Source organism: Chenopodium album, chromosome 3 (assembly GCF_948465745.1).
Source record: "Chenopodium album chromosome 3, dcCheAlbu1.1, whole genome shotgun sequence".
NCBI classification, from domain to species: domain Eukaryota; kingdom Viridiplantae; phylum Streptophyta; class Magnoliopsida; order Caryophyllales; family Amaranthaceae; genus Chenopodium; species Chenopodium album.
The window spans coordinates 79,275,516-79,300,165 of NC_137836.1; the positions used below are offsets into that span (position 1 = coordinate 79,275,516).

The 24,650-nt window shown below is 30.0% G+C and overlaps 1 protein-coding gene across 1 annotated transcript; it reads left to right on the plus strand.

The window, feature by feature from the left end:
• The first annotated feature begins 8,691 nt into the window (after window positions 1–8,691).
• On the plus strand, window positions 8,692–12,979 carry LOC145624376 (GDSL lipase-like). Its single transcript, XM_081677399.1, has 5 exons — window positions 8,692–9,092; window positions 9,181–9,302; window positions 10,087–10,320; window positions 11,128–11,380; window positions 12,398–12,979. Exons 1-5 carry the CDS (start codon window positions 8,864–8,866, stop codon window positions 12,628–12,630), a joined length of 1,071 nt encoding a protein of 356 aa, XP_081533525.1. The 5' UTR covers window positions 8,692–8,863; the 3' UTR covers window positions 12,631–12,979.
• The last annotated feature ends 11,671 nt before the right edge of the window (window positions 12,980–24,650 follow it).

Below are 24,650 nucleotides of genomic sequence, written 5' to 3' on the forward strand. Positions count from 1 at the left end.
ACAATTACGAAAATGTTAAGTTTAAAGAACGTTTATCGATTGTATTTTACTCCCCACGTCAATCGATTGTATCTTGCTCACCACTACTAATGATTGGTCATCCAAAATACTTCATTCGTTTAGGAGTTGCTCTCACTTGTGAAGTACAATTATTTGAGCCACCAAATGGCAATAATATATAAAGGAATAAAAAGTGTAGTATAGCATAGCACGTTTACTATATTATTAATTAAATTTTGTAAGTATTATAATTTGGACGTAGTATTGTCATTTTCTAAACCATCACAATTCTTCCACTATGAAAAACACGAAAATGACTTATTTCCAATAGTTACAAAGGACAAAATAAAAAAAATCTTTTACAACTTTACTCTAACCTTATGTAGTAATTTATGTCTAGACCTAAGAAACTTGGCCTTATAAACTAACACGTAGCTTTTCACCCCTATCCTTATCTTAGCTTTCACCTTCTTGAACACTCCGTATATTTGTCCTCACTTTGGCCTTCACATGCTAAGAATCATTTATAGAATGTGTGTTACTGGATTATCTTAATCAAAAGTTTAAGTTAATGATTAAAATTCAGAAACGTTTTATATACACTATCATACCCTCTCATATAAGAGAGCTCATTGGTTTGAAGTGTGGATATAACATAGGGTACATCATATCCAGCTTTTAATATTCCACTTTGAAATAAGAGGTGAATGAGATTTAGCTCTTGATACTATATTAAAGGACGAACTCAACTAAAAATTTAAGCTAATGATTATGTTTTTATATATGCTCTATCAGAGTGAAATGTTAAAAATAATCCTAGTAAATGATATGATGTGTCGAAATTTTCAAACAATTTACACTTACCTTAATATATACTGCTCACTTAGCTTGTCGTGAATCTATTAATTATTTTGATGATAAAATTAAGTACTGCTACCTCCGTTTCTTTTTAGTTGACACGTTTTGACTTTAGCACTATTCATCCACCTTCCTTTGACCGTATTTTGTGCTTTATACTTAATGAAAAATATAGTCATGTGGGATCTTGTTAGATTCGTCACGTTATATACTTTCAAAATATCAACTTTTCATAATTTTTGCTTATCGATAATTAATGATTGAATAAGTGCATTGACAAACGTGACTAATAAAAAGAAACGTGACTAATAAAAAGAAACGGAGGAAGTATTACGTAATATATATTGTTTTATTATGCACCGTAAGTGTTGTCTAAACTAAAAATAGTTTAAACTAAATATAATAAAAATCTGATCTTGAAAAATTCTATCATCAATCAATAGTACTCGTATTGATTAGGAAATGATGATTTAATTTTGAACAATCAGTATAGTATAACAATCAAGGAGACAACTATTTAAAAGGGTGGAAAATAGCATCAAAGATATATACTCCGTACTATAATTTAGTTAATTTGCAATCATTAATCAAGCTTGCCTTTGCTTTCTTTTGCCATAAAAAATACTAATACAAGAATAATACAGTATATACAATAAACTTGGTATAAAGAATTTTCAAAGAAATGAAGCAACTTTTGAAAGAGAAAATTCAATAAACTTCCAAGAGGACGAATTAGGATGTCTCATGTCTGGCTGCTTTGCTTTTCTAGAGTACAGGTAGGCTTAGACAAAGAAGATTCTTTTCCTGAATTGATGACACACATTATTTAAAGTATTGGTGGATTAGTCTTTTTCAAAACAAGACAAGGGATATATATTAAATTATTAAGAACATAACACACATAGTATATAAAATTATACTCCGTAACATATATACTAGAAAGGTATAATAAGGCAAACAAAAAGAAATACGAAGTATTAAACTTTCGTTGTAGGAAACTCCTAATGCATATTTAGTGGATAAATTAAAAATATTATAATTACAATTGATTAAGATACAACATATAATTAACAATAACAATCTAGTCAGTTGTGTAATTGATTTCTTGATAGATGTTCCATAGTCCATAGATCATGCAATGTACGTGGTATAAATTATTAAATTATAGACCTAAATACGGAGTAGTATATATTGTATTACCTAGATCAGCCAACAAAAGATTTGCTCCGTCTAAACTAAAGAAACTATTGAGTTCGTTTTGGCTTTGGAAATGTAGAAAGCTTGGTGTGTAGGAAGGGCTTTCTAATTTCTATGGCTAAAAGCTTAGTTAGACTTGAATCCTTTATAGTCGAAGTCTAGTAAGCTTTAAATCTAATATTACAACTTATAATCATAATTTTTCAAATACTAAATCCCGAAAAAGCTATACAATCTACTAAACAAAAAAAACATTCAATTATATCCATTCACTAGTGCTATCTCGTGCATTCTTTGTAGTAAAGTTATTCATATATCTCGTACATTAGCATATGATTTCTTATCTAAAAACTCGGTAGTTTACACATCATCACAAAAACCAAAAAATAAAATCCATGCACCAGACGGTGGTCCAAAAAAATGAATGTTTTACAAGGAAATTTTTGGGGTTACGAAGAATGCTCCACCTAAACTATATTCAAAGGGGGGCCCGATACATTTGGTTGAGTGGGCCCGTTCATGCAGCAGCCAGCGGGGTGGCTTTACGCAACTCAACTTCACCCATAAGTCCTTTCAAGCCCAACAAGCCCGGCCCGCTTCCTCTAAAATCAACTTCCTTTATTTCTTCTTGCTTCCTCCCTAGTTTATTGTCCTCTAATCTATACCCAATTCCTTTGGTACTTTTTCCTTAACACTTGTGCTTTCTTCTTTATTTTGGGACCCTTTGCTAAAAGCATTGGAATATTATTAATTGGACCACTTTTTACAATTTTTTTTTAATTGGGTGTTAGAATTTGATTTATTGGATTTTTTTTTATTTAAAAAAAATAAATTATGATGAGTAGTTGATAAGATATTTACTATATCTTACCCAACTAGGATTAGCATATTTTCATTAAACCACTTTATGGAGACATTATTATAAACTTAATCATATGATTCATGAACTTAAACTAATTCCCTAGCTTATTCCTACCACATGTGTTTATTAGAAAAGTTGTAACTCTAGCTTCACAAGGTTGAGTACTTTATCTACCATGTGAATATGTGATTTATGCATGCAAATTACATACAATTAATTAACTAGTACTACTATATAACTAATGTTGTTATTAGTCGTTGAATTGTACTTTGTATTAGTTAGTTGGTTCATGAAAGGTGCAAAGACTTAATCCTGATCGGATCGGAGTACCTTTTTCAAAATTTTAAGTCTCGTTATAATTAATAATTAGTTTATAATTCGGTATGTAAGGAAATCATTAGGAAATAAAAAATCATTGAGGTAAATTAGAAATAACAGCATATCAACCCTATAATACTTTAAATATATGTATATACATTAGAAAATGAATATACAATCAATGTAATAAAAACTATAACCAAAAATAAACAAATTAAAGAGTATCCAAGTAGCACAAAACAACTTAATACATAAATAAAATGATTTATATAAAAAATAAAATCGATTTCATAATTATCGTTCATGTTATCTCATCCTAATCTTGTTGCTAATTGTTAGTTACAGTATACTCCAAAAACGAGAGTAAAGATAACATAACATTTTAAATTTTCTTAATTGATAAGATTCGTTCGTGCTATGATTAAGCCAAAAAAAAAAAAAAAAAAAAAAAAGTCCAAGCTAAGGGTAATAATCTAATTAATTAATTAAGGATTTTCCAAAGAAAAAAGGCTAAAAAAGAATCGAAAAGTATAAATTATTTTGGGGGTGCTTAGCCATCATATGAATTATTGACCCATAACAACCCATTCTTGTTTTGCAGAGCCAGCGGAATGTTTGATAATATGCATGCATGGATTTATTAGAGGGACAAGAATAGCATAACCACATGCATAATTGTGTAAAGCATATACTATAATTAATAATGTTAGTTGTAATTTTGTGGTGGTTGAATTAATTAATTAATTAATTAATTAATTAATCAATAATCTTATCTTATACAAGTATGTGTATGTATATTACTAGTACTACTACTACATGTCTACATTACTTCTGCACTACAAGATCAATTTGCATACTTTTGTAAGAGAATAATCCGATCCTATACATGATTATTGACGTACTTTATTGAGCAAATTATAAATATAATTTCATCTATTTATTAAAGAGTTTGTTTGACTTTATGTTCATCATAAATAAAAGCCAAATTGAATTCAGATTACCATTATTAGTCGTGGTTGACAGTTACTTTATCATAATAATCTCTCAGTCCGAACTTAATATTTATGCAACCATCTACTTCTCCATTTAAGTAGGGTCGCATTAGAAATACTAGTCATAATTTTCTTTTAATTTAGAACATATGACATGCTCTAATTTGTTTAGAAATATTACATTTGTTTAATGAAATTCTTCCGATCTCATTTACTCTCTACCTAATTTATTCCGCTTATGTTGTTTGCACTTATCTTATCTATCTAAACCGATTTTTACTTATTCATATGTAGACAATAATCAGATAAATAACACATACGAAAGTATATGAATATATGATCGTTAATTCCAAAAAAACAATGTACTATAAAATATTGCTTGTACGTAGTAACGTACTACTCCGTATAACGTATGCAAATTCTTTTTTCATTAATATGAGGAAGAGGCGCTATTTGTTAGAGGGTTTCCAAAAATCAAAGATTGGGAACAGACAATTGTCGTTGGCCGACAAAACTCGCTAATACAAACTAATGCATTATTATAATTACATGTCCATGAATAGAGGGTGTATGTCAATTCATTTACCTATAGTTTATAATTATTTGAGTTACGTATGCTCCTACTATACAATATTAACATATATCAAACTAATAGTGCAAGATATATATATACTTCGTGAATGATTTTAATTAATAGCAATCAACTTACGTAATTCAATTCTTGCTTAAGTCCTGATTTTGTTGCTAATTGTACTTAAGGTTTGACATGTACAATCAACAATGTATTATAAGGTGTCATCTTTTAATAATTTAATTTTTAAATGTAACTAATTAAGCTAGCTATACGTAAGATAGTTAGACGAGGGCAAAAAAAATCTCTTTTTTATTCTTAGGTCTAGCAATTCTGATCTTAAGATTTTAACAAAATAGGCTACTCGTTTACATACTATAATATAAAGAAATGAGAACTTGAGAAGCCTAAACTAAATATTATTTATTGAATTTAAAGTACTCTTCTTTGATCAAGTGTAGTAGTTGATTATGGTCCTTAAAAAAAATTAACAAGTATTTACATTAATTGTCAACTATTTATCCATGATTTATGTATACATGTTTATCAACCTAATTAATTATCATTATAAATATATGGATGACTATTATTAAAAATACTTCTAAAAAAGTGATGAATATTTCTTTTTAATGTAAAGCCTGTACAGTAAGGTAAATCTTCAATATAACGCGTTTAATTAGATATATAGATGGTGATCAGTGGTCACTGATTGATACGTTCAATTATAACTGAGCAATTTATCGAGATTATTATACTCATCATATAGTAATAATTTCATGAAAAATTTACAAATTGCAGCCATTTAAAGTTCGTATTTTGTATATTGCAGCCATTTAAAAAAAATTGCAAATTACAACCCAAAAGTTCGTATAAATTGTAAATTGCAGCCCGATTTAATTTTTTCATCGGTTTACATGCCGGAAAAATCTTCGGTTAAAGCTATAGGGGCCATTTTAGCCTTTAACGGCCCGAATTGAGCTCGAAAGTAGCAAAAAAATAACGTTAGTATAATAAAAAAAAAACTTCGAGCTAGCCAAAAGAGCGAAACCAAAATTAGCCTGCAAAGTCTTATCCACAAAATAGCCATATAGGTAGGTTGTTTAGGAGAGCGTGATCTAATTTGGTAGGTTATGTACAACATATTTGTTTCCCATTCCGATCCTCATGGACAATATAATAGACTAATAGAGAGTAGGTTTGCTAAACAACAATGCATAGTAATTAGTAGAAGCAAAAGGTGAGAGTTAGCTGCATTTCTTATGGCATGAATACCGATGATATAAATACAAGTACCAAAACTAAATCACAAGCAAGCAATAATAACTCGAATAATAAGTAGGAGCAAGCAAGAAAGTAAGGTAGCTGCATTTTTTATGGCAGGAAGATACATACATACATTGATACATAAATAAATTAAATTTTTAGAAATATACATTTATGTACGAAAACTAAACCTTACATAAAATTAATTTAATCAAATAATGTGGTTTGACAGCGTGATTATGCCTTGATAACCTCCTTTAATGATGAGTTTAGGTTCTTAATTTTGGCTGGCCACGCTATCGATTTTTGGATTCTATTTACCTTTGATCATTTCTTCTTTGCTCCCTGCCAAATTACTAACCACTTTTACTTATTTAGGATTATAATAAGATTACTTGAACTTGCTAATTATAGTATTTGTAGAATTAATTCTTAAATTATATTAATTTTGTACTTCTGATCTTATATAATATATATTGTTCCATTATAATATAGAACATACGGAGTAGTTTATAAGAATTTTATTATTATTGCTATATGGAGTAATTTTTTAATTTATTGTGTTGGGTTTATAGTATAGGACTAGGAGATTAACAAAGTATAGAGTACATTTTTTGAAAGATTTTGTGTTTCGATTAAATTAGGGTTGCAGATCTATGAAGGGGACTGGGTGGCACCGCCCCCCCCCCCCCCAAATTTTTTATTTTTTTTATTTAAGTAAATATATAAATTTATAGGTTAAATACAATTTTTATGCAATAAATAACATCAAATTAGCTTTGTCATAATGGTAATGCATTGAGTATGGACTAAAAGTCATAGGTTCAATTTAGGCATGATGAAAAGAGAGACAAATAAAGTGTTATTCTTTTTTTATTTAGTGCCCCTTCACACTAAATATTCTACATCCGCCACTAAGTTCAATTTAGGGATGATGAAAAGAGCTCTTTTTTTATTTAGTGCCCCTCCACACTAAATATTCTACATCCGCCACTAGGTTCAATTTAGGGATGATGAAAAGAGAGACAAATAAAGTGTTATTCAAAAGTGCAGTGTGAGATCGGTTACATTAACCATGCAAGATACTATCACCTAAAATCTAGGATTGATGGAATGAGAAGATAGAGAAAGACGCGTGTCAATAACAATGTCTATATGTGATCATATTCTGCCTTCACGCAATCTAAATAAGTAAGTTAAGGTCTTGATCATATGAATTATTAGTTCTGTATCATTAATATTCTGTAAAGAATAATAAATTATTTCAAACGTCTTAATTAACGCAATTTTACTTTTAAATGAAGGATGCCTAAGCTATGTCAACACTAGAGGTTCAAACTTAAAGACCACCAATAAGTAGTGTAACATTTAGCTAGATATTAATGTTAATTTAGTACTTATAAAACTCGGCCTCGGCCATAAATTTAAATTCATGAGATAGCTAGTACTTAGTATTAAAGTTAATATTAGTATAAAATGGTAAAAGTTAATTGATTAATGATCTACATGTCGACACACATAACATAATAATCATATCAACTACTCCGTATTATTTACTTGTATAATTCAATGTCATTAGAAGTATAATTACTATTGTTATTCATAAAAATCTAGCAAAATCCTATACTATGCGCAGTTGTATACTTGTATTGAATGTCCTAGATTAAAAGAAGACGCTATGTATCATCAATTCATCAATTTCAGAAAATTAAATGTAATTAGTATAGGAGTACTAAGTACTAACCTCAACACCCACCTATTCCACCTTTTTTGGTATTTCCGTGATATTTCAAAAGAAGGCCCTTTGATTTAGGTAGTCAATAAGAACCCTCATTATTATTCCTCATTTAAATCATTTTCAAACGTAGTTGTTCCAATTAACTTTTAAGATTGAATTTTCACTTTTTTTTTTTTTTTTTTTTTTTTTCCAACACTTATTAAGAAAAATTAAAAAATATGTAAGATAGAGATATTTTTATACTAGGTGTATTTCTTAGATATGTAAACTCTTAAATCTTAATCCTCATATATGTAAAATATATTACAAAAAAATAAATAAATAAAAATAAAAAATAAAAAATAAACTATGTATTTAAAAACAAAATATCAAAAAATTTAATAAAATCTCACATGATTACATTTTGAATCATAAACAAACCATTTTGAATAGAATTTTTCAAGATTTCTAAAGTAAAACTAGAAGAAAACAAAAAGAGTATTCTATTGTTAAAGACTTAAAATAATACAAAGTCGTAACATCAAAATAATAGCCTACATAACTAAAATTTCCTTAAATAAGAGCTACACACAATTCTTAAAGTAAAATTTGTAATTAGTGACTAAATACAAAAGGTTAACATCTTAAACGAATGTAGTGTATCATTTTCAATGTTTACTTCAATTACCTGGCTTATAATAATTTTATTTAAAACCAAACGACTATTTTGACATGAGTGAATTTTATTTAATTATATAAAAAATTAATAATAAAAAAAAAAAAAAAAAAATCACAGCCTCATAAAAGAATGTGTCAAAAAAGCAACGCGGTACGCAACTTCCCTCGTTACAAAATATTTAATAATAATAAAAAAAAATTATAACCCCCCTTCACTCCTTTAAATACAATAAAATCTTATCCCTTACCTTTAGCTCTAACAGTTGCAATACCAAATAATTAAGACCCCCAACACAAAAGCTGGTTTGGTTTTCATTTTGATTTTGGTTGCACATAAATAAATCACAACTTAAATCAAATAAACCAACCCAACTTTCGATTCTCACATTCCTAAAATCACAACCACAATGTTTCCTACATTGCTCATATTCACCACACTACTCTTTCTCTCCTTATCCCCCTCTAATGCCCAAAAACCCCCTCTTTTCGTCTTCGGCGATTCGCTCTACGACGATGGTATGACCTTATACAACGGTGTCAAAGGCGCGGGGGCCGAGTACTGGCCTTACGGCGAAACTTATTTTAAAAAGCCGTCTGGTCGATACTCTGACGGTCGTCTTATCCCCGATTTCATTGGTTAGTAATTATTATTATACACACATTGTTTTAGTTAATATCAACTCAACCAAAATCTTAAGCTGATAAATATTTTTTTTTTTCGCAGCTCAATTCGCGGGGTTGCCTTTTTTGCAACCCTATTTGTTGCCAGGATTAAAAGATTATACCAAAGGAATTAATTTTGCTTCTGCTGGTGCTTGTGTTCTTGTTGAAACTCGCCCTCAAACGGTATGTCATATCAATTCATTTTAGTAATTATTTCAATCATATATTTTTTTTTCTGTCGGTGTACTTTTTCAAAAGAAATAAAATTAAAATTTATTTAAATAAAGTTTAAGCTGACCTACGAAATAATTAAGGTTGAAATTATAGAATTTGTTGAAGAAATTGAAGTGAAGATGAAGCAACAATAATAATAGAAATTAGTGAAAATTAGCTTGAGATCAGTTAAATCTAGTACACTGTACTTTTCTTTTTTTTTTTTTACTGCGATTATTGACTCATATCACGAGATTTAATTGGCAGAAAATAATAAAATAAGGTTGGTAGGTGAAAAAATGTATCCATTTATTACCTCTTCTGACGAAAGATCACAAGCTAATAGTGAAAAAGTTGAAGTAAATGCCAACTTTAGCATCTGTTTTTTTAAAAAATCACTACTTTAGGCATCTTTGATATAAGTATAACTTAATGCATATCATGAGCTCAACTTCTCTAGCTAGCTGGCACTTGTGGCAAATCTGAGGAGAAATTTACTTGATGTGACAACTTCCATGTATACGCGCCATATGTTTTTATGATTTTTTCGATGTCAATTAACTTAATTGGTTACAGTAATTCGATGTTCTTAATATGAATACAACCTTAAGATCATATCGTGTTTACATTATTGAATTGCCGAAAAAGAATTTTTAATTGGATTGATTGAATTTTGATTTTGGATCCTCTTTTCTATGTTGTATGCTTATCTTATGGATTGATATTAATTTAATTGTATTTTTGGGGGGTCCAGATAAATTTGAAGAGGCAAATAGATTATTTTATACAAATGGTGCAAAAATTGAAGCAACAAGTTGGAGAAGCGCAAGCTAATAAGCTGTTATCTGAAGCTGTATACTTGTTTAACATTGCTGGAAATGACTATGTTACCCTTCTTCAGAAGAATGTTAAAAAGCTCCCTCTCTCCAATTTCAAAAGGAATCGCCAAATGAATATGATTCTTGGCAACCTCACTATACATATTAAAGTAAGAATTCTTGATTTATATATTCTTGCTTTTTAATTTTTCGTCTTTAATTACTTTTTCGCTTTTTATTGTAAACTTTAATTTGGTTAAAGTTATACTTGTGAATTGGGTTTTACTGTAATTAGCGCTGTCAATTTCTAACCCGAACTTGAAATTGTGTATTGACTACGGAGTACGTGGCAATATCGCATGCTATACTAATATACTATGATAATAGAATGTTACAAAAACTAAGATTTAGTATCGTTGACAAACATGTCATGAGAAAAGATGACTAAGAACGTGCTAGACATTAGCTAACCAATTCACAGCTCGATTTGCTTACTTTTGTAGTAGATGTGACATAGCTTTATTGTCTTGCTAAATTAGAAGGTTTTGAACTAATGGGATATGATGTGGATTCTCTCTAATAAAGGAAGTGATTAGCTAGTTCATTTTAAGTAATACCTTGGATGAAAGATAAGCTTTACGGAGTAACTTGGTAATTACAAATTGGGAAATCATCTTCTGACTTAGATATTAAGAGTATTATTTCCTTAGAAGTGGTCTTAATGTCTCATATAAGGTGGGAATAAGAGATGGCAACACGTACGGGTTTTCAACACCTTGTTAGGGTAGGTCTTTTTGATACGTAGTAACTTATACGTGTCTATGTGACACAATTTTACTTTTTAATCTATTTCAACAAGCTAGTGTAACACCGGATTCTCTCTATGCAGAGGATCCTTTTTTAATCAAAATTAAAACTCATACGGTTTATAATTAATTTTGAATTAATTTTTGATTTTTGATTGTTGATTGATACAGACAATCTATAACCAAGGAGGAAGGAAATTTGCATTCCAAAACCTTGGTCCTCTTGGGTGTATGCCATCAATGAAGTACATGCTCGCGTTCAAAGGAACCTGTGCACCGGAGCCACAAGAGCTAGCCAAGATGCACAATGCCAAGTTCGCCGCCCTAGCCAAGAGATTGCAAACCAATCTACCAGGATTCAAATACTCAATTTACGACTTCTACACCTCCTTGTACCTCCGTGTGATATACGGAAGTAGATACGGTACGTTCTAATAATTTAAATTTTCGACGGGTGGTACGTTCTAGTAGTAATTATTTATGTTATAATCATATGATTTGATTCCCTTTGCCTTCAATTATTATATGCACACTTGTGTAGTTGCACTAAAATGGGTCAAGTAGTGGCTTTCAACTAATGTGTCTTTTTAATTTCTATGTTTCTTTAAACCTTAATTGTTTGTCAGTTTAGAGGAACCATGTCATTTACAGCTTGCTGTGTGTCAATTCTTTTTTTAATGAACAAAATCGAGTCCCAAGATCTTGAATTTTTTTACATTAATGACTCTTGATTAAAAAATTACATAGAGACAGGTTATTACTTACACATATTCACATAGATCTATAATAAGCCAACAAGAAGTTTTTCTCCATGTCCTGTTTAATTTCATTGTGATTAATGTACCGGTAATTATTCTTAATTTTGGCCGTATTATTGCCTATATTATTCTAACAATTTATTTGAATGATGGAGATTTTGTTAGATTTGTTTTGATTTGTATTTACTGAAGACCGTGAAAAAGTAAAAGGGCAAGGGTGTAAATTTCTAGAGGCGTTATTAAAGAACCAATCGTAGTTAGGTTTCCCTTTAAAAACATGGTAGTAGTAATTACTAATTAGACTATGAAATCGTCGGTGCTTTTGTTTCGATGATTAGTGATAAAATGTGGTAAACAGGTACATATGGTACCAAAAAAAAAAAAAAAAGCCTAAGAAATCGGCTTTGATTAAGAAAATTCCAATTGAAAAATGTGTAGCTAGTTCATGTGACGTGGGTCCTTGTATATTACATTTGCTTGATTGCTAGTTGTTACATGCATAAGTCAAGTCTTTCATGGAACATGACATTATAAATTGTAATAAGTTGTCCTTGAAAATGACATTAAATTTTGTTTAATCAAACAAACAATACCATATGATAGATATATAATATGTTTAGTAGGTAAAGTAGGAGATTTCATGTAATCTAATCACATAATATATGTCAAATTGATAATAACAGGTTTTAGGGAAAGCGAAACAGCTTGTTGTGGAAGTGGATCATACAATGGTGATTTCACTTGCCAAAAGAAAGACCAAAGCTTCACTGTATGTAGTAACCCAAGTGAGTACTTGTGGTTCGACGCCGCGCACCCGACGGACAAGGCTAATCAAGCCTTCTCTAAAGAGTTCTGGAGTGGAGGATCTAACCTTGTTGCTCCTTACAATTTGCAAAATTTGTTCGCCGCCAATTGAGGAAATTTATAGGGATTTTTGGGATATATATTTGCCTCTTACACTCAAGTGTGATCTAAGATAAAAATGAGTGTTTGGGTTTATTTTATTTTATTGATTAATATTATTATTACTATTATTTCTCGTACATGTTGTATGTTACACATACCAATAGTTTGTAGTTTTTTTTTTCTTTTTTTTTTTTTTTTTTTTTCAATTTTTACATTTTTCTTCTTGGAAAATTTGGGAGGAAATTAAAGGTGAAGTTGTAGGCTGTAATAAGTGAGGGGTAAAGTGGTACGATGAAATATTGTAATCAGCAATAAAACGTCAAAAAGAAAATGCAAATGTTGATAAAATTTTACTTGAATTTGGAAATACATGTATTGAATTCCTGTTTTGCCCCTCAAAGGCAAAAGCACATGTATATTTGTGGTTTATAATAATCCCTTTGTCCATAACTAATTAATATTGCCCCATTTTATTTCTTTATGGAAAATATGTCAATTATTTTTAGTCACATTTTATACAAGGACAAATTTATGTATTTAGGGTCTGTTCTCATTAGATTAATTTTAGTGTAGTTCAGTTTAGTTCAATTCAGCTCCAATCCGTTCAATTCAGTTCTTAATTTTCTTCTCTCATAAACAATTCATTTCATCTCTATTCAGTCCAATTCACTTCAGCTCCAATCAGTTCGGTTTAGCTCAGTTCAATAAATCAGAACAGGCGCTTACTCAACATAACTTTTCATAAAGTATCAATCAATTAATTAAGGTCTTAATCTTATAAGTGGGGTTAGGTACATGATAACTCTTCATATCATATCATATCATATAACTAATATATAAAGCTAAAATTTTAGGCAGGCGACGAGATAGCGACACTTGGCGTTCTAACTTTTCGCCAAGTGTCGCGCCACGTAGGATAGAGTTATATAGAATTCAATTTATAGGATAAAAATTAAAAGTTAATTTAGAATTCTATTTTCAATCAAATTTGGATAGGATTTTAGGATAAAATTGTTAATTTAGAGTTTTATTTTCAATAAAGTACCAATATTTCATATGTACAAATTAAATTATAATTTTATTAAAAAATAAATAAATTATAACACTCATAAATTATCATATAAATTTATTTTTTGTATCATAGTATTTTTTTGGAGCGAAGGAATTAGCTCAAAATGCACCACATCCATTATTTATAATATATTATAATCAATTAAAACAATATATTTTAGAATCTAATATAATTTTATTATTGTGTGTAGACCTGTCAATCGGGTCGGGTCACGAGTCATTTCGGACAGGGTCATTATTTCAGGTTACGGGTTAAGAAATGTTTTTCACAATGTTATTATTATTATTATTATTATTATTATTATTATTATTATTATTATTATTATTATTAGTCATTACATGCATACTATATAGTTTAAATCATCGCAAAAACACATCAATTTCTAACTAATTTTGTATCAATGATATGTTTTAAAATTTGACACATAGATTAAAAATTTATCTTAAAATTCAATAAACAACCCGGGTATCGCACGGGCACAAAACTAATATATATATATATATATATATATATATATGTGTGTGTGTGTGTGTGTGTGTGTGTGTGTGTGTTAGAAGGGTTAGAAGGGTTAGAAGGGTATAAAAAGTCAAAAACTCTTATCATAAGTAATGAAGCAGTTGATGGAAATATGGAATGAAGTCTATTATGCTTCATTTTGGTGCCAAGTGATATTAATGAATAAAGGTGAAAGCTAATTTATAGGTATCTATAATTCAAATGTCGTACATTAATTAAAACTCCTAATAGTAGTATTACTTGTAAGTTGTAACGGTATAAAGCAATAACTTGAAGTATGTCTTTAATTTATAGTAAAAAAAAGTAACAATACATCAAGCATTATATGTAAGCAGGTACATCTGTAAGATTTAATTGCACTTGATAATACTGTACTGTAAATAATGAGTGATAATCTACAGTTTCGAAAGTTAATTTACTTTGACCTTTTGAATATTTATGAGCCCTAATTGTCTCCATGTATTATTTTGATCTAACTTACATCTTTTAATTTAGTTATATAGTCACAATTAGAGGTGTGTTCGTTGTTATGTAAATCACTGGAAATGCAAGAGGCAATACTATAACATTTTTTTTTTTTAATTTTTTAAAATCATTGATCACGAATTCACCTACTAGACATTTCAATAGTTCATATATACGAAGTATAATGTTATATAGTCACAATTAGAGGTGTGTTGTTTGGTTTGAATTGGGTTTATTTGAATGAGGAAGCTTTGCATTAGGATTCAGGTTGGGTTTATTTGAGTTGGACCAAATTTCAGGTGATCAAAGCTTATTACGAATCGCGTACAAATATGATTGGTTAACTTGTTGGTTTTTGAAAACATAAAAATAGGGTATACTATATGGAGTATTTGCTGTTAAATTGCATCCGTTTTAGTTTACAACATTATTCAGATTTGAATGATGATTTAATGAACGAATAAATTTTAACTCATTAAATTTAATCTAAACACAATATTGATCTAGATCCTATAATTTTGTATTAGGTCAAGTTTAACGGTCAAGTCACAAGTTTATAAATAAAGTAGAGAGTAGGTAGCAAGACTAGCAACCTTAACAGAAAAATCCACACTTTTTTTTGAAGAGTAAAAGAAATAATTGTATTCTTTTCATGACTGAATTGCTTTTCGAGGGAAAGTAGGTTATAGAGATCAATGGCATTACGGCAATGCAACACAAAATGTAAAGTAGTGTCTAGTGTGGATACATACAAAACTGATTACAACTTGTGATTAATAAACAAACTAATAAAAGATTAAAAAAAAACCACACTAATATAGTTTTGATAAATTATTATTATTAAGGAGAATCCCATGTAATTGATAAATATGGACTAGTATATTATGAAAGAAAAGGAAGAATGACCCATATATAATGTAATGTGAGTCATATTAAATACTTGTATAAAATACTCGTACTTTGTACCACTAATATGGATAATTATTCATTAAGGAGCTCTAATATTCTCGTTATGATCGTCTGATCCACCATATTATCTGGAGGCAAGCACGAACTTCCAGCTAACTTCTGCTGTAAAATTAAAATAACATGAATTTCTGAATATATGTATGATCCCAATAATAAATACACCCAATCAAATTAAAAAGAGGACATAGCAATTACTTCGTGCAAAGCTCGAGTAGTAAATAATTTTGGACCGTCAAACCTAGGCTAAATCAAATGTCATACACATGCATAGTTTGTATAATTGATGAAACAAAATAAAGAGTACTTATCTACTTTAATACAGTGTTATTTCGTTCTCAATATTTGAAATGATGAAATGAAATATTAACATAAACATAAACACATGCATATGCATTTTTGAGTCATTCACATGCATAATTATTAGGTTTTGAAAAGTCAATTTGTGCTCGAACTTGTTAATATAAAAAATTGCCAAATGTTTCTACTACTTTCATTTCATATTATTTGTAACGATTTAACATAAAGTAAACAGGAAAAATGTCTAATCGTTACAAATAATACTACCTCCAGTCCAATTTACTCGCAATAAAGGGGTATTATTTGTGAGACATAAAATATTCCTTTATTGCGAGTAAATTAGACCGGAGGTAGTATGAAACAGAGATTATGATAAGACAACAAAAACGAAATTAATTCTGAAAAGATGGAAACCACTAGGGTGCTGCCATCTCACTTATGGTCCAGCTGGCATGTCCGTGTCAAAATTATAAGCTGAAGTTAGAAATTTCTATTTGTCTCTTTCTTTTTCACGATGTCCAGCTACTTAATTAATTAGAGGTAAAAAGCTAATGTCAAAGAAATGCAGCTAAAGTAGAGTTAAAATGTGCATAATCTGTGTATCATTGTTTCAAAAAAACAAAAATAATCTATGTATGGTTTGAATAACTATAGATGCGTACAAAAATAATAAGAGGCTATTAAGGGTATGCTCGTCATTTTCAATTTTTCGTTATGTCTCTATAAACTTATACTTAGTTGCTTGTGATCTTTATAAAAAGTTTGTTAAGTCAGTGTTTTGAGTTTTCAAGGATCAAACTACACGAGATTTCTTTTGTACAAATTGAAAAGAAGCAATAGCGAATGATGGCAAGTGTTGAAGTGTATACTCATAATTGTATCACAAATTTTTGTATGTGGCTGGCCACAATTTTTTTTTTATTTTTTTTGTAAAATACTACAACTCTTCTCTCTCCTTTTTTTTTCTTAGCTTCTTTTCCAAGTCAAATCACACATCACCAACAATCATATCTCTACTCCACCCATTTTCTCTCTCCTCTTTTCTTAGCTTCTTCTTCAAACCAAACCACACATCACCAACAACCATATCTCTACTCTACCAATTTTCTCTCTCCTTTTTGCTAAATTGCTACAATTAAAGCCCGAAATTGTAGAAATTGGGTGTCAAATTGTTGTGAAAAATTGTGATTAATTATCCTTAAGATCATGAACAACATTTGAGGTAGTGAAATCGATGAGAACCAAAGAAATTTGAGCTCCTTTTCTTCGTGGAATCTCAAATCGAACATTCTACGTCAAAAATTGTAGGGTGTTACTAATTTGGTCAGGGGTTACTTGTAGGGTGTTACTGGTTTGGTCAGGGGTTACTTGTAGGGTGTTACTGGTTTGGTCAGGGGTTACATGTAGGGTGTTACTAGTTTTGGTCAGGGGATACTTGTAGGGTGTTACTGGTTTTGGTCAGGGGTTAGGTTACTTGTAGGGTGTTACTGGTTTTGGTCAGGGGTTAGGTTACTTGAAAGGTAGGGTGTTACTGGTTTGGTCAGGGGTTACTTGTAGGGTGTTACTGGTTTTGGTCAAGGGTTACTTATAGGGTGTTACTGGTTTTGGTAAGGGGATATTTGTAGGGTGTTATTGGTTTTGGTCAGGGGTTAGGTTACTTGAAGGGTGTTACTGGTTTGGTCAGGGGTTACTTGTAGGGTGTTACTGGTTTTGGTCAAGGGTTACTTGTAGGGTGTTACTGGTTTGGTCATGGGTTACTTGTAGGGTGTTACTTGTTTTGGTTGGGGGTTACTTGTAGGGTGTTACTGGTTTTGGTCGGGGGTTACTTGTAGGGTGTTACTGGTTTGGTATGGGGCCTACAAGCAACCTTTTTTTTTTTTTTTGAAACCAACCTACAAGCAACCCTTGAATAAGTAACAAGTAACCATTGAATAAGTAATTCATACAACTAACCTTTGAAGTAACCCTTGAATAAGTAACTCATACAAGTAACCCTTGAATTAACCCATAAAAGTAACCCCTAAAAAAAAAAAGTACCCTTGAAAAAAAAAAAATAAGTAACTCCTGAAAAAAAAATACAAGTAACCCTTGAATAACTAATACATACAATTAACCCCTGAAAAAAAAAATACAAGTAACCCCTGAAAAAAAAAATACAAGTAACTCTTGAAAAAAAAAAAATACAAGTAACCCCTGAAAAAAAAATTACAACTCTTGAAAAAAAAAATACAAGTAACTCCTGAAAAATACAAGTAACCCTGACGAAACCAGTAACCCCGTTATGCGCGTGAACAGTAACCCCGTTATGCGCTTGTCAGAATCCGTTATTTTTACAGACTTGGCAGCAGGCCACACGCAGGCCACAAAAAAGCTCTGTAATTGTATTAATATACATATAATATCTATCTTTGTAAAAATGACAGTCATACAATTATATTAAGTTTTCAAAGATCAAACTGCACGAGATTTCTTTTGTACAAATTGAAAAGAAGCAATAGAGAATAATGCCAAGTGTTGAAGTGTTTACTCATCATAATTGTATTAATGTACATATAATATCTATCTTCGTATAAATGACAGTCATACAATTATATTAGGGCAAATTAATTACGTCGAGTAATAGTCAAGTCATCGATAGTAATTAAATGTTCAAGGTTTAGATAAACTCTAATCTACTATTGCGTGCTTGTATATATTTCAAGATGAATCTACTAAAGTAAAAGGTGACGACTAGATTGCTTGCTTGCGTTGTCAATTTTATCTAGAGTATCATATTTGCATGAACAGTTATGTTGTATGACAGCAAAGAGAATGTATACACACTTAAACTGTACTGTTTGTTACCTAGATACAAAAGTTCATCTGCCCTCACCTTGATTTTATGCCAAAAAAACGAAATATCGTTTACAATTGTAACAACTTTGCACCAAAATCACCTTTTGTGACCATAGAGAAGTTAGATGATGCAACTTTTGTACTCAATGCCGTTATAGTAGGTTGCAATCACCTAATCTGATTTTATTTTGTCTTTATATATGACCTAAATTAATTATGTGAATGAATTGTCTTGTATAATTACAGTTTTGATTCACAGAGTTAGATTGGTATGCCGACATTTTAAGAATTAATTATAATTACGCATTAAAATTGTTGTACTTCGTACTATGCATGTAATTCTTCTAGTTTTTAATGTCTTCCTATGGAGTATATATGATCTTAAAGTTGTGTATACCATGACTTTACATATTATGAATGAAGTATTATGCTACCTTACACTCAAATTTAATTTTAGCCTTTATTACTGCATAATACATCTAATTATTCTTATCAATTTAGTATTTTTACAAGTATACCTTACAATATTTGATGTTTAATTTTCACAAAACATACAAAAATATGAGAGTCTGTTAGATGTATTAATTTCAATGTGTTGTTTAAAATGCATAAATAAATAACTATTTTAAATTTGGCGGAATCAAGTGAGTATTCCATGTTAATTGTACTTGTATTATTTACTTAGTGAGAAATATTCGAAATCTCCATTCAAATAAAAGGATAATGTACTATGTGTATATGCATGGGTGGCGTAATGACAAGCCCTAGTTTCTTCAACTAAACTAATTATTTGTCAACGAAAACAAAATATATTTGACTTCAATATGCTCGAGGAGGAATTAAGGAAAAGCATAATACTAATCGTTATCATATTGATTACGAGTAATTTCTTGCTAAATTCGTAAATTGCGTCATCATACAAAGATAACAAAATTGTCAAAAATATGAAGGCTTCGATATAGTTTCTCATAAATGGGATTCTCACTTTTAATTAAGTGTTTGCAAAGACTTGTACAACACTACATAATTAAATATGATAGCTATAGCCTTTTGTCAATATATATTAAATAATACGAGTACGATAGTAGTCTAGTTGGCTAATGTTTTAAGACCACCTAAAATTTAAGATCTAATTTTATATTGTGTGTATTATTTATCATTTATGATTTCTGTGTATCGAAAATCAAGTAATTCTTTTTTGAAAGAAGAAAATAAAGTAATTCTAATCAGCCCCTAAAACACAAGCATATAAACTTCTTACATTATGAGAGTTATTATATGTATTAATGTATATGACTATAAGCTATGAGTGGTTCGTTGTATACTTGACTTTGATAACGAACTTTGACATGAACGTAACGTAGGTGGGAAGTCATTTTTGTACTATCCTATTCAAGAGTAATTTTTTAAGCGAATTACTTTTCTTTTAAGACCAATTATTATACTCTATGCATATATATTCTAGATAATTAATCACTTGATTGGATGACGGAGTTATAAATCTTAGCTAAAATCATCATCATCTTTCACTCTTAAATTTAAGTTACTTTTAGAATGGTTCGGATTTCGGATTGCACTTCTTAGGGCATGTTCTCATACGTTAAAATTCAGTTCAGTTCAATTCAGCTCAGCTCAGTTCAGTTCAGCTCCTAATTTCCTTCTCTTATAAAATATTCAGTTAAGTTCAGTTCAGTTCAGTTCAGTTCAGCTGAGTTTAGTCAATGAGAACATGCCCTTAGTCCTTGCTCCTTAGTTAATGAGAAGGAAAGTAAAACCACTATAAGGTTCCATTATAAATTACACCAATTAATAACAAGAGGAATAACTCATAAACTTATAATCTATCATTTTTATTTTTTTTAAAAAGGTTGAATAAAACCACTACTCACATGTGATTTGTTAATATGATCTTAACATTTTCACATGCGTATAGTACACAAATCACCCTTTTTTTTAAGAAAAATTTTACTCTGTGGTTAAGAGTATATTATCAAAGATTGAATCATATTGATAAAATTGTAAATGTCCAAACATTAACAAATTATACTGAATTACTATACAGACCTAGGCACCTTTCTTTTTAACCTATTTAACTCATATCACAGCTAACGTGCAATAATATTCCTTCAAAATGTAGATATATACCATAGCCAGTTAGCCTTGTCCTGCCTATGTTTTCAAAATATTGCAATGTTGGAGCCTACATATGGCCAGCTAGCTAATTAACTACATATATTTGGGCACTAAATTCAATTACTTTTTATAATTAACTCAATATATAGGACCCTAATAATTACAATGCCTTTTTTTTAATAGTAATACATCAACAAATTAAACATCAACAAATTGCAAAGATTCTTTAGAATTTTCTTCGAGAAAGCCCTAAGCTTTTAGCAAGAAAAAGATGTCCAAGTTGGTAGTAGGGCAGTTGTTTTCAACCAATGAAACTCAACGTCTTTATCTTTGACAAGTAGTACTAGTATAGTGTAGTATGAATAATTAAAATATAAATGAGGTTGAAATAAATATAAGATCGATTAGCCAATTAGGTATATGATATAGTATATGATTATTACTTGTATGAGATATGGATCGGCCCCTCGTTGGACGCATATAGCAAGCAAGTAATAGCAAATGGAATAATCTGACTCAATTATTTACTAGTATATGTTAATGAATCAATTCAAGGACCCTATCTTTCCATTTTTTTGTCCCTGAGTTATTAATTTTGAGTGTTTTGTGGAATTTTTAGTGTATGTTACACTTCATTGAAAGGGTCACGACTCATGACACGATTGAGAAATCGTCCCCCCCCCCCCCTCTAAAGGGCCCTATATGATGGCCGGTTAAGGAATGTGCATTAATACATTTGGTATTGGTTAAAAATGTCCCCAACGATTGATTGATGTATAACGATACGTGTTATGGCTTGTAGGAAACAAATTTACAATTTACTGTTGATTTGGCACCAGTATTTTATTTTGATATGAACTCTTTATCATTCCAATTTATATATATGTTATTTTTAAATAAGTACATATTATTTCATTCTTGCATGTTGTTTTTATTTATTTATTTATTTATTTTTTAAATGTTGAAGTAAGTAACATACTGCTTTAGCAAAATAATACAATATTTAAGCAAAATAATATAAGGTTTAGGCAAAATAACTCAATCATAATTGGTACGGAAATGGAATACATGATCCAAGAGTATATAATACTAACTCGATTTTGACTAGTAAATTATGAAAAAAACACGAACGAGGACCGAAGGGTCTTGAATGGAAATTAGTGAAATTTAAGTATGTAACTCCAATATCTTGGCCTGTCATCTATTGGGCCGAAATAAGGCTCAAATTAGAAATGTATGCCATTTTGAGAATGGGCTGTATTCTGACTTCTAAAACATTTTTAGAAGACAGTCCTAAACACTAGAAATTGGATTTTAAATTGCAATCATAAATAATATTCTTATAGAGTAATTAGTACATTTTATTTCTTTATGTAGGATAAATTACTACTTTACCAGTGAACAACATGAGGTTCATGCACAAATATTGACAGCACAAACTCAAAAAGTGAAGACATTACTTGATTGTTATGCTCAACCACCAATTGTCACTTCCATTTCATTTCATCAATTGACAGTTGTATGTTAATTGTACATATTTAAAAATCAAAGAACTTCAAAATTTCAAGAAATTAAAGCCTTCATATTTTGTTTGGTAAGCGGGTATAAACTAACTAAACAATATTAAATTTGTAGATATACTTACTCGTATAAGTTATTACCACATATGAAACATGTCCTTAAATGTTAAGGATATTTTGATCTAGATCAAAAAATGTACAACCCTAGGCTAGTTGTCAGATAGGACTAATCCTTATCATGGACCCAAACCCATTTCCACAGTAATGTTACAACATTAAACATGATAGAGCAGACAATAGGCAGGAAGCTGGAAGCATGTGAGAATGTAAGACACAACCAACACAAAGCAAAAGATACAACATTACATTTATTACGACAATGATACTCATGCTATTTCTCTTCACTCAACTTTTGAAGGAGATTTACTATTCATACCGACTCATTTACGTCATTTTCGGTCACCAATAATTTTATAGCCCAGGGTACTAGCCTAGTGATTTCCGTCTTAGTAATAGTGTATCAAATTCTTAACACTCGGCTCTGATATGATCCTTCGTATATGTTATACTTGAAGGGGTGGTTATTGTTGCAGTAATACATGTAGTCACACATTTTACATCTAAATTTTGATGTTACAGTTTAGGCACACGTCTAAGGTTAAAATCTTACTGGGTGAAGGTGCTTTGAATCAGAGAAGGAGATTATCTTACTTGTCTCTCTTGCAATTAGACTTGGTTATTGGGTAGAGTAATCCAATGATAAGAGATTAAGAGTGTTAGGATTAACCTTAAAGGGCTTTCAATAGACAGGATTCCTTATGGACAGAGCCATTTATTTTAATTGATATTTTAATGGCCAGTCCATTATCAACCCACTATTGACTTGCGACCTGTATTAACCTAAACTGCTATTGATCCAATAAAATGTGACCATCTTTCACCCGTAATCAACCCACACCAACCCTAAGCCGACCTGCCTGATAACCTGGTCTACTTAAAAAGAAGTACTAGCTTAAAACTAGGAAGTAATTTATTAATAACACTATCCCGAACAAACAGTCTAGGGAGTTAGTTTTGAAAGTGTTGGGCTTGATCTTGGGGCTTGGGCTGGTATAATTAGCGATTGCAGCGTAGACTTTTCTCAATAAATTTAGCTAGTTGGGCCTTGGAGGGCTTTATCAAGAATCATACAAAATTTTACCTACATCCCATGATAGGGAACACTGCCTGCACCCCCCTCCAATCCGCGCGTGCCCCACCCCTGCCCTTTTTCATTTATGAATTTCCTGTAAATTTTTTATAATATGTTCATTTCTATATTGGCAAATGTTCATTTATAAATCATTAGATGTTCATTTTTATAACAAGGATTTTTTGTTCAAATTAATATATTTTCTAAATTGAATTTTAAGAATTTTTTATAAATAAAAATGAGAGCAAATTTATTTATAAGGATTGCTGCGTTCAAATCATTTTTATTGTTAGAAGTACTGCATCATCCAATGTTCATTTTTATTTATTCGTGTTTCAACAGATGTTCATTTTTGTATCATCAAATATTCATTTCAAGAGCTATGTGTAAGTTTTATAGTAAGATGTATGCAAATACTATACATACGTCTAAGAATTGTATTTATATACTACCTTTGTTAATTTTTATGTGCAACTTTGGGGTATTATTTGTGAGACATAAAATATTCTAAAGTCGCACATAAAAAAATTAACGGAGGTAGTAAATAAAACGTTGTTAAAAAATAATTTTCAATATAAAATAAATTCAATTTAATTACAATATTAATGCATTTCCTTACAGCTATACTGTTACATGTAATTGTTTTACAAACATTAAGTGAACATTATTGTTTGGGCAGTCAAAAGACTATCACGAAGTCGGTTTGAACATTTAGGTTTTTGTTTATGAGCTTTTCTAATATGAGCATTGGATTTTGTAGTTTAATGACTTGTTTACTTTTCATGAGGAAGAGCAATCCATATTAGAAATATCATACGCATACTCAAGATGGTTTGTATCATTTAGCTACCAATGTTAGAATAAAATTCATAAAATAGAAATAAGTATTTATTTAGCTTCCAAAATGTAAAAATTTGTTTATTAAAATGAACATCATCTCTTATATCTAATGTGCGGCATTAATATTCAAAGAACATTTTACAACATAAAAAATGAGTATGTATTAAACCTAAATGAATATCCTTTAATGT